A 12,493-nucleotide genomic window follows, 5' to 3' on the forward strand; every position below is an offset into this window, starting at 1 on the left:
CCCTATATACACTAGCAGCATAGTCATGATGTGATTTGTGGGATTTCAACCTCTGAACTCCCACCAGTCCATAGAACAGGAGCCTAGTGTCCTTCCCTTATGGTTATCTTCCACGGTAGAGAACATATGAAGTTGAGCGTGCTCATTTGCGGGCCCAGACTGACAATCTTCCAGGCCAGGCAGAATCATGGTGGGCCATCCAGATTGTCAGTCAGTGGGCCACCAAGTTTCCATTCCTTACCGTATGAGTATATAACCTGAAGGCCCGGCAGAGCTATGCAGAGAGCTGCCACGCACAGCGTTGCAGCTATGTGATGTTATTTACATCGGACTGTATGTGCGAGGAGGCTGGCGGGAGGGGAGTGGTGTTATAATAAGCAGGTGAATCGTCAGTGACTAATTCACAATTGTAGGACAACACCAGGCAAGGATATTTAGTAAGCAGGGCATGACTTGTACTAACAGGGAGTGTGGTGTGCACTATAAAGGAAGAGGGCAGTGGCATGCAACATTATCTTTAGGAAACAGAAAGTGGCAGTATTATATCCAAGGGGCACAGTGTGTGGCACTATTATCTTTAGGGGGCATAATGTATGGGACTATTATATCTAGGGGACATAGTGTGTGGCAATATTATATCTAGGGGGTGTGTGTGCACTGTTTATTATCTCTAGGGGGCATAGTGTGTGGCACTATTATATCTAGGCGGCATAGTGTGTGGCACTATTATATCTAAGGGGCATAGTGTGTGGCACTATTATATCTAGGGGCATAGTGTGTGGCACTATTATACCTAGGGGGCATAGTGTGTGGCACTATTATATCTAGGGGGCATAGTGTGTGGCACTATTATTTCTAGAGGGCATAGTGTGTGGCACTATTATATCTAGGGGCATAGTGTGTGGCACTATTATACCTAGGGGGCATAGTGTGTGGCACTATTATATTTAGGGGCATAGTGTGTGGCACTATTATACCTAGGGGGCATAGTGTGTGGCGCTATTATATCTAGGGGCATAGTGTGTGGCGCTATTATATCTAGGGGCATAGTGTGTGCCACTATTATATCTAGGGGCGTAGTATGTGCCACTATTATATCTAGGGGGCATAGTGTGTGGCACTATTATATCTAGGGGGCATAGTGTGTGGCACTATTATATCTAGGGGGCATAGTGTGTGGCACTATTATATCTAGGGGCATAGTGTGTGGCACTATTATACCTAGGGGGCATAGTGTGTAGCACTATTATACCTAGGGGGCATAGTGTGTGGCGCTATTATATCTAGGGGCATAGTGTGTGCCACTATTATATCTAGGGGCATAGTGTGTGGCACTATTATATCTAGGGGGCATAGTGTGTGGCACTATTATACCTAGGGGGCATAGTGTGTGGCACTATTATATCTAGGGGGCATAGTGTATGGCACTATTATATCTAGGGGGCATAGTGTGTGGCACTATTATATCTAGGGGCATAGTGTGTGGCACTATTATACCTAGGGGGCATAGTGTGTGGCACTATTATACCTAGGGGGCATAGTGTGTGGCATTATTATATCTAGGGGACAGTGTTTTGAACTATTATATCTAGAGGCACAGTGTGTGAACTATTATATCCAGGGTCACAGTGTGAGGCACTATTATATCCAGGAGGCACAAATTGTGGAACTATTATATCCAGGGGGCACAGAATGTGTCACTCCTATATCCAGAAAAAGGGAGAGAAGGAGCGCTCCATAGTGTAATATTGCCAATATTGACAAACGCCAAAAGTGAATGAGCGCTTACCATAAAATGTTGTGCAACGGCCAGCACAACATGGAGAAGGGTATATATCAATAGCCCACTGCTACCATTCCACAAGTAACCAGAAAAACCACAATCCACCTCCAAAAATGGAACTTCAGGCGCTGAGGGACTGGATAGAAGTAGAGGCAAATAGCTTTATTCCCAGCATGCAACGCGTTTTGCGCATCTGCGCTTCATCAGGCATAAGGGCAAGGGAACAGGAAACACATATATATATATATATACTCTGGAGGATTAACCCCTTGCTGTCAGAACAAATCATTCAGCATGGAGATCACATGTTAACCCTTAGTTTACCAAAAATTCTCATAATGGAGTCAAACATGCAGACATGCAGTGATAACAGCAGCACCTTTGCACTTTGTTAAAGTGCTGCTGTAATCACTGCATGTCTGCATGTTTGACTCCATTATGAGAATTTTTGGTAAACTAAGGGTTAACATGTGAACTCCTTGCTGAATGATTTGTTCTGACAGCAAGGGGTTAATCCTCTGGAGTATTTATATGTGTTTCCTGTTCCCTTGCCCTTATGCCTGATGAAGCGCAGATGCACGAAACGCGTTGCCTGCAGGGAATAAAGCTATTTGCCTCTACTTCTATCTAGTCCCTCAGCGCCTGAAGTTCAATTTTTGGAGGTAGATTGTGACTTTTATATCCAGGAAGCACAGTGTGTGGCACTAATATATACAGGGGGCACAGTGTGTTGGCACTATTATCTCCAGGGTAAAAGTGTAGCACTATTATATCTAGGGGGCACAATGTGTGGAACTTTTATATCCAGGAGGCACAGAATTAGGCACTTTTATATCCAGGGAGCACAGTGTTTGGCACTACTATATCCAGGGAGCACAGTGTTTGGCACTAGTATATCCAGGGAGCACAGTGTTTGGCACTAGTATATACAGGGGGCACAGTGTGTGGCACTATTATATGCAAGGGACACAGTGTGTGGCACTATTATATTATATGCCTTTGACAGTAACAGCCATGATGTCTTAAAATCCAATTAGCAGTGCCCCCTTAATTGTCTATTCACATGTACAGTATTCTGCGCAGATTTGTTGCGCAGGATTTTCTGCTGCAGATTTCAATGTAAACTGAATGACTGAACACAGCTTCAAATCCTGCGCATCAAATCTACGCAGAATACTGTACGTGTGAATAGACACTAACAGTGACACTCATAGTGCCCACAATGACAGCTAAAGTCAGGAATGTGGAATTCCTATCACCCAAGCCCGGGACATGCAGTTCCGGGTGCTGGGTGGGTGAATTTCGGCCCTGCTTCGGGCAAGCAGGGCCGGACCTGACAAGCACAGCGGTGCTCAGCAGCCTGTATGGAGCGGGCTCCCGACTCATGCCCGCTCCGTACTTTGCAGCCCCCGGCTGTTCTCAGTAGCTGGGGGCTGCCGCTAATAGCCAGCATGCCGTGATCGCCAGAGGGCTTACCTCTGTTCCCTGGTGTTCGTGGCTCTGTCATTGACAGAGCCTGGCGGGACTGGGCTCTATCAATAGATTGCAGAGCACATAGATCAATGGAGTTCAATAGAACTCTATTGATCTGCATGAGGAATCTAATAATTCACTTATTCTTTGCTGCTGAAGAAAGGACTGAGACAGTCCTGAAACGCGTCCAGCGTCCCCCCAATACCTATTGAGACCACCAGTATATTTGCCCTGCTTAAGTCAATAGTAGTCCGATACCGGACAATAAACTGTCAATCACCCGACACCCGGTGAAGGAGACATCCGCGCCTCGCTGCCACGAGGACGCCACTGGCACATGTACGTGCGCATCCGCAGAACCGCTGCGACAACACCACCCGCAACCCACCATCTACCAACATCACCACTGTGGGAGACGGCCGAGTCTCCGGTGATTCTGCCGCTTACCAAGACAACTACTCAGTGCTAATACACTGCGGGATTACACAGCGCATCAGGAGGAGATCGCAGCATCCCCGTGAAGTTCAGCGCATCAGTGTCCAGGAGCGGTGAGATACAAAGTACCATACAAATATGCATGCATATTAACAGTGACTGCACACTAGCTGTTCATGTTGAATATTGTCTACAAATATCAAGTTTATCTTCTACTTAAACGTTGAAGTGCTTAAATAGCCGGACTCATCTGAACGGTTGCTACGGGTTACTAACCTTATGGTTGCCATTGGTTACCACAATACCAGAATCGGTCTATATTAGCAGGACTTTTTTATGAGAAGAGATAATCTACCATAGAGGATGGACTAACACTCTCCCACCCAGATCCCTCTCTATATATATGTTTATGGTGGTCTCTATATTCTTATTTTATATCTTTTATAATTTTTTACAAGTATATTTTTATATTTTATATACTGTACTATACATATGCTATAGTTCTTAATACACAAGGGCCCTGTGAGACGCAGTTGCTGCTATTTACATTTTATCTAATATTCAATTGTCACATTATATACAATCAATAAATTTAATTATTACTTGAAACACAACCTGTCCAGTTTTCTCAAACCCTGAGCCCTAATATATATATTTCTATAGAGAATCTAATAATTCCTCCTAAAAGTCTAATAAAGTGTAAAAAAAAAAAAAGGTTTAAAAGACACACATTAACCCCTTCCAAGTTAAAAGTTCAAATCACCTCCTTTTCCTATATAAAAACATGTAAACATAATAAAAATAAACATATTTAGTATCGCTGCATGCGTAATTGTACGAACTATTAAAATATAACATTATGTATCCCATATGGTAAATGACGTAAATGTGAAAAAAATACCAAACCACAGAATTGTAATTTTTATAATATCCCAGAAAAAAAAAAGTAAAAAGCCATTAAAGAGTCAGATCAATACCAAAATGGTACAGATACAAAACAACTGATTATGGCGCAAAAAAATGAGCCCTCATCCAGCCTGGTATGCAAAAAAAATTTTTTTTTAAAGCTACAGGGGTAAAAAATAGCAATTAACTAAATTCGAAAAAGTTCAGAATTTTTTTTTAATTAGTAAAACATGACAGAAACTATATAAATCTGGTATTGCTGTAATCAGGCGACCTAAAGTATCAAAATAACATGTTATCTAACCACAAGGTAAATGGTGTAGAAAAGAAACCACCAAATTTATCAAAAGCAAAATCATCTTTTACTATTTCAATTTCACTTCACCGATTATTTATATATATATATATATATATATATATATATATATATATATATATATAGCCACTACACAAACGAGAGACCGCAGCACTCCAATGGATAGGTGAATAAGGTTTATTGACCCAACATCAAGAACAACATTTCAACTGCCCACTTGCAGTCTTTCTCAAGCTCTCTCTTTATTTTTTCTTTATTTTTTGGTTATTGAAAAATTAAAAGGTTTCATTATAGTAGGTGGTTATGGCTATTATAGGGCGAGGAAGAAAAAATTTGAGTGTAAAAGCAAAAATTGGTCCGGACAAGTAGACTGTCATGAGGGACAAATAGATCCGTTTTAGTCCCGATGACAAGTAGTTTTTTATTACATTTCCACAGCACTGTAAAGTGCTTACATAACGAAAGCACCGGTGTCCTCATTGACAGCTAAAGTTTGAAAAGCTACAGTGTACCCTAAAAAGTTAACTTTCACAGTGCCCCCTAGTGACATCTGCAGTGCTAAAAAACTGACACTCAAAGCATGGTTACTGCAAAGTCAGCAAAATTGACTCCAAGCCACAAGTCCCCCCATAAAAGAACAAAACATGGTCCCCCCTTTTATCATTGCTAATTATGGTGGCCCAAAACAGTTTGTCACAATATCCTTTAAAGCAAAACATTGAAGTGTAACTCCAATGTTAGTCTGCTGGCAGGATACTTCTTTAAATCCCCCGTCAACTTCATATCCTGAGACTTGAGACTGCAGTGATCAAAACTGTGTCCCTGTAGCGGAATGTGACCCTCTGCACAGCAATAATCCAATTTCCCAAGGCAGGGAAGGGGTACAAACAATGATAAACACCAAACCCCAGTCACCTAGCTGACAGGGTATAAACTCCTAAACAAAAAATTCCCCCCTAAATTACATATGTGTATATTAAAACATCACCTTTACTAGTAGACTTGTTAAAAAGGTCCAAAAAGAGTGTATTAAAAACACCAGCACAGTCCCTCCACCGAATTATTATGCTCTCCTATATAGAGTAGACATAATTATGGCGGCGTATGCACTACGCCGCACTATGGGACTAGTAAGCTGTATTTTTAAAACCACAACACAATGTCTCTCCTACATGTTTTGTGGTACTAACCTCACCATCAGGGGATATGAGACATATGATCACGTGCGAGAGAGGAAGCTGCCTTTTATAACATCCTTGGATCCTCCCCTTACTAATTAGCCAATCAGATTCTGCCTTTAATGGATGTGGACCAGTACAATCAATGGAAACCTACCTTATACAGGTCACGGTAAGAGAGAAGTGCTTCCGGCCCATAAAAATGACATACACGTGTCGCCAAATATCCCCGTACTTCCTACTAGTGAGGTAATTTTATCACATGATCATCCTAAAATACCGGACTAGTACGCATGTACCTGTATACAAGGTAGGTTTCCATTGGTTGTACTGGTCCACATCCATTGAAGGCAGAATCTGATTGGCTAATTAGTATGGGGAGGATCCAAGGATGTTATAAAAGTCAGCTCCCTCTCTTGCACGTGGTCATATGTCTCATATCCCCTGAGGACGTGGTTGATACCACGAAACATGTAGGGGAGACATTGTGTTGTGGTTTTAAGATAACAGCTTACAAGTCCCATAGTGCGGCGTACTGCAGATGCCGCCATATTTATGTCTACTCTATATAGGAGAGCATAATAATTCTGTGGAGGGACTGTGCTGATGTTTTTATTACACTCTTTTTGGACCTTTTTAACAAGTCTACTAATAAAAGTGACGTTTTAATATACACATATGTAATTAAGGGGGGAATTTTTTGTTTAGGGGTTTATTCCACCTTCACCTCGGTGACTGGGGTTTAGTCTTTACCTCTGCACAGCGACACACTTTTCTGCTTTACAGCCGACTCCCTCTCACTCCCTAACCTCTAATCCCAACCCCTAACCTCTAATCCTAACCCCTAACCTCTAATCCTAACCCCTATCCCTAATCCTAACCCATTATCCTAACCCCTATTCCTAACCCTTGCCCATTATCCTAGCCCCTAATCCTAACCCTTACCCCTAATCCTAACCCCTAATAATAACCCCTAATCATAACCTCTAATCCTAAACCTAATCCCTAATCCTAACCCTTACCCCCAATCCTAACCTCTAATCCTAACCCTAACCCCTAACCTAACCCTTACCCCTAATCCTAACCCCTAATCCTAACCCTAACCCTAATCCTAACCCTAACCACAATCCTATCCCTTACCCCTAATCCTAACCCTAACCCCTAATCCTAACCCTTACCCCCAATCCTAACCTCTAATCCTAACCCTAACCCCTAACCTAACCCTTACCCCTAATCCTAACCCCTAATCTTAACCCTAACCCCTAACCCTAATCCTAACCCCCATTCTATCCCTTACCCCTAATCCTAACCCTAACCCCTAATCCTAACTCTAAATTCTAACCCTAACCCTTAATCCTAACCCTTACCCCTAATCCTAACCCTAATCCTGAAGAGCTAAGGGTGCTGAGCCCAGGAGCTCAGGTCACATTCGGCTACGGGTCAGTTTTTTTTCACTTCCCCTGAAAATACATATCCTGACTGCTTTAGTAGCGAGCAAGCCTCAGGCTATGAAGTTGTCAGGGGATTCAAACAGGTATCCTGCCAGCAGACCAACATCGGAGTTAAGATTTAATATCAGCTAAAGTAACCCCATAACAGAATCAGCCAAAATATTGTTCATCATGGTATCGGCAAAACAGTGTTGTCTATAGTTCCACCATAGAGAAAGCCACAGCAGCCTCATGAGGCTAAGTTTCCACTTGTTTTTTTTCTGGCAGTTTTTGGATATCTACCACTGCAGTTTTTGAGCCAAAGCCAGAAATGTATTCAAAAGGAATAGGACATATAAAGGAAAGACTTATACTCCTCCTCCCTTATGGATCCACTTCTGACTTTGGCTCAAAAACTGCAGTGGTAGATATCGAAAAACTGCCATAAAAAAACCCAAGTGGAAACATAGCCTGACAGATACAAATATGCCAGCCAGAGTACCCCCATAATGACAACCATAGTAGTATGTAGTTATATTAATAACATCTCTACTGTTCTCTTTAATGGCAAGTAGGACTAAAATGTGGCCACTCACTTCAGATGCTCTTCCAGTAGTCTAGAGGTCTCCTTTATCTTTTTCACATTCCAGGATAGTAAAGAATGTTGCACATGAAGTCGAGACAGAACAGAGAAGCACTTAAAGGGGTATTCCAGGAAAAAAACTATATATATATATCAGCTGGCTCCAGAAAGTTAAACAGATTTGTAAATTACTTAAATAAAAAAATCTTAATCTTTTCAATAATTATCAGCTGCTGAAGTTGAGTTGTTCTTTTCTGTCTGGAAACAGTGCTCTATGCTGACATCTCTGCTTGTCTCGGGAACTGCACAGAGTAGAAGAGGTTTGCTATGGGGATATGCTTCTACTCTGGACAGTTCCCAAGACAGGCGTCATCAGAGAGCACTTATATATAAAAGAGAAAAAACAACAAGAGGTGCGCCCCTAGAGAAGACCGTTTACCACGAGTACCAGAATTAAAATCAAAGATGGGTTCTCACCCCTAGGTGTTGCGCTCAGGGCACAACACCTACAGTAGCATCTGGAGAGACAGGTGGAGGTAGATTATCAGGAAAAAATAGAAGTATGTTCTTCTCAAGAAAGGCGCTGGTCCCCAGGATTTATAATGAATATTTATTTATTTGCAATGGGTATTTCGATCCCGGACAGGGATCCTCGTCAAGCATAAAATCATGCCTGACGAAGATCCCTGTGCGGGATCGAAACGCGTTGCAAAGAAAGAAATATTCATCATAAATCCTGGGGACCAGCACCTTTCTTGAGAGGAACATACTTGTATTTTTTCCTGCTAATCAGAGAGCACTTAGACAGAAAAGAACAACTCAACTTCAGCAGCTCATAAGTACTGAAAGGATTAAGATTTTTTTAATAGAAGTAATTCACAAATCTGTTTAACCTGTTAAGGACCCAGGGCGTACCTGTACGCCCCGAGTCCGCTCCCGTTCTATAACGCGGGGCCACAGCGTGTTCCGCGCGCTATTAACCCTTTAGACGTGGCGTTCAAAGTTGAACGGCGCATCTAAAGTGAAACAAAATCACTGCCGGTTAGCTCAGGGAGCTATTCAGGATCGCTGCGGCAAAATTGTGGCGTCCCGAACAGCTGTAGGACACAAGGAGGGTCTCCTACCTTGCCTCCATGCTGTCCGATCGCCGAATGACTGCGATCGCCGAATGACTGCTCAGTGCCTGAGATCCAGGCATGAGCAGTCAAGCGGCAGAATCATCGATCAGTGGTTTCTTATGAGAAACCACTGATTAATGTAAAAGATCAGTGTGTGCAGTGTTATAGTTCCCTATGGGAGCTATAACTGCAGAAAAAAAAGTAAAAAAAAAAAAGTGAATGAAGAACATTTAACCCCTTCCCTAATAAAAGTTTGAATCACCCCCCTTTTCCCATAAAAAAAAAACCCAGTGTAAATAAAAATAAACATATGTGGTATCCGCGTGCGGAAATGTACCGTCCGCTCCCGTTCTATAACGCGGGGCCACAGCGTGTGCCGCGCGCTATTAAAGGACATCTGCAGCGGTACAAACACTTATCCCTTATCCTCAAGATCAGTGTCTGCAGTGTCTCCCTATAACTGCAGAAAAAAAAGTGAAAAAAAAAAAGTGAATGAAGATCATTTAACCCCTTCCCTAATAAAAGTTTGAATCACCCCCCTTTTCCCATAAAAAAAAAAAAAAGTGTAAATAAAAATAAACATATGTGGTATCGCTGCGTGCGGAAATGTCCGAATTATAAAAATATATCGTTAATTAAACTGCATGGTGAATGGCGTCCGCGCAAAAAAAAATCCAAAAAAGTCCAAAATAGTGCATTTTGGTCACTTTTTATATCATGAAAAAATGAATAAAAACGCTCAGCATGTCCGGACAGCCGAAGGCATGCCTGACGAAGATACCTGTGCGGGATCGAAACGCGTTGCAAAGAAAGAAATATTCATCATAAATCCTGGGGACCAGCACCTTTCTTGAGAGGAACATACTTCTATTTTTTCCTGCTAATTGGAGAGCACTTAGACAGAAAAGAACGACTCAACTTCAGCAGCTCATAAGTACTGAAAGGATTAAGATTTTTTTAATAGAAGTAATTCACAAATCTGTTTCAAACTTTCCAGAAGTTTTTTCCTGGATAACCCCTTTAACCCAATGTTTCCCAACCAGGGTGCCTCCAGCTTTTGGAAATATACAAGTCCCAGCATGCAGGGACAGCCGAAGGCTGGATAACCCCTTTATCCCAATGTTTCCCAACCAGGGTGCATCCAGCTGTTACAAAACTAAAACTCCCAGCATGCCCGGACAGCCGAAGGCTGGATAACCCCTTTAACCAAATGTTTCCCAACCAGGGTGCCTCCAGCTGTTGCAAAACTAAAACTCCCAGCATGTCCGGACAGCCGAAGGCTGGATAACCCCTTTAACCCAATGTTTCCCAACCAGGGTGCCTCCAGCTGTTGCAAAACTAAAACTCCCAGCATGTCCGGACAGCCGAAGGCTGGATAACCCCTTTAACCCAATGCTTCCCAACCAAGGTGCCTCCAGCTTTTTCAAAACTACAATTCCCAGCATGTCCGGACAGCTGTAGACTGGATAACCCCTTTAACCCAATGTTTCCCAACCAGGGTGCCTCCAGCTGTTGCAAAACTAAAACTCCCAGCATGCCCGGACAGCCGAAGGCTGGATAACCCCTTTAACCCAATGTTTCCCAACCAGGGTGCCTCCAGCTTTTTCAAAACTACAACTCCCAGCATGTCCGGACAGCTGTAGGCTGGATAACCCCTTTAACCCAATGTTTCCCAACCAGGGTGCCTCCAGCTGTTGAAAAACTAAAACTCCCAGCATGCCCGGACAGCCAAAGGCTGGATAACCCCTTTAACCCAATGTTTCCCAACCAGGGTGCCTCCAGCTGTTGCAAAACTAAAACTCCCAGCATGCCCGGACAGCCTTCGGCTGTCCGGGCATGCTGGGAGTTGTAGTTTTGCAACAGCTGGAGGCACCCTGGTTGGGAAACAATGCCTTAAACTAAAGTCTGCTTACATGCAATCCTATGTAAAACCACAAATATGCTGTCATGCCAAGTAGGTACCAATGCCATCCACACTGCAGCATGTGACAAACTCAGCTCTACTACAAGTTACTCACCGAACAAGGAGTTGCAGAAGCCATACCACTTACATCCCTGCTGTCCTATGAGCCACCCACCAGATACACTGGCTGCAAAGCTGAAGGGGGTCCCAAAGACACAGACCAGCAGGTCACTGACACTGATGTTCAGCAGGATCATATTGATGGGGGTCCTCACCGCCTCAAACTTCACATAGATCAGCAGCACCAGAAAGTTGTAGAGGAATCCCAGCACCAGGATGCAGCCCAGGCACACAGCCACCACATTGTGAGCTGTCCTGCTGAGGCCGGGTACTGTGGGGCCCCTGCTGTCCCCCAGGCTGGCATTGGGCAGCACAGAGTCATTCAGCATGCCCAGGACATACACCATGTCCGCTGATCATCACCCTCTGCGCCTGCAGCCTATTGTCAGGAAGCCCAGGTATAAGCAAGCAGCCAGGACTGAGCCCAGCACGTGTGCGAGCTCCCCCTGCCGGCAGCTACGCGGCACTGCATGGTCATAGTGTATCAATGTAAAGTCAGCGGGGCGCACTACGGACATGGATCTGCTGTTAACCCTTTAGTAACGGAGGAAGTTTTGGCAGCAAACATTTATTATACCCTGGCTGAATGGCTGCTTATAATATTACTAAGAAGAGGTTTCTGTGCAGCAGAAATACAGCTTACCTTCATATTCTTTTGATATGAAAAATATTTAGACAGTTATTAGGGTCAAGGTGTGTGGAATCAAATTTAAATGTTTTTTTTTATTGAGTTTTACAGTAGATATTACATTGTGCAATAAAGTAAGACATCATAGAATGAGTATTAATAGTAAAAGATGAATAATGTGATGAGCTCCAGAAGAAACTATGATATATATATATATATATATATATATATATATATATATATATATATCTTATGCAATGAGTAAAGATAAAAAAGAATCAGATAAATAAATAAAATCAGCATATGTGGAATCAAATTTAAATGTTTTTTTCACCCCAATATATATATATATATATATATATATATATATATATCTCTTTTGCAATGAGTAAAGATAAAAAAAGAAACAGATAAATAAATAAATATTTTTTATTGAGTTTTACAGTAGATATTACATTGCACAATAAAGTAAGACATCATAGAATGAGTATTAATAGTAAAAAGATGAATAATGTGACAAGTTCCAGAAGAAACTATGATGTATAGTATCTTATGCAATGATAAAGATAAAAAGAAACAGATAAATAAATACAATTCTAAGCTGACAGAGTAAATCAGCA

At 42.3% G+C, this 12,493-nt stretch overlaps 1 protein-coding gene across 1 annotated transcript in view; it reads right to left on the reverse strand.

The window, feature by feature from the left end:
* CD40LG (CD40 ligand) overlaps positions 1-11,636 on the reverse strand; it is a 199,045-nt gene extending 187,409 nt beyond the window's left edge. The window contains exon 1 of the mRNA XM_056540320.1: positions 11,241-11,636. Coding sequence (XP_056396295.1) covers positions 11,241-11,592 — 352 coding nt within the window. The 5' untranslated portion in view covers positions 11,593-11,636. The remainder of the gene's footprint in view (positions 1-11,240) is intronic.
* Between the last annotated feature and the right edge of the window lie 857 nt (positions 11,637-12,493).

The sequence above is a fragment of the Hyla sarda genome, chromosome 9 (assembly GCF_029499605.1).
Source record: "Hyla sarda isolate aHylSar1 chromosome 9, aHylSar1.hap1, whole genome shotgun sequence".
NCBI lineage: Eukaryota > Metazoa > Chordata > Amphibia > Anura > Hylidae > Hyla > Hyla sarda.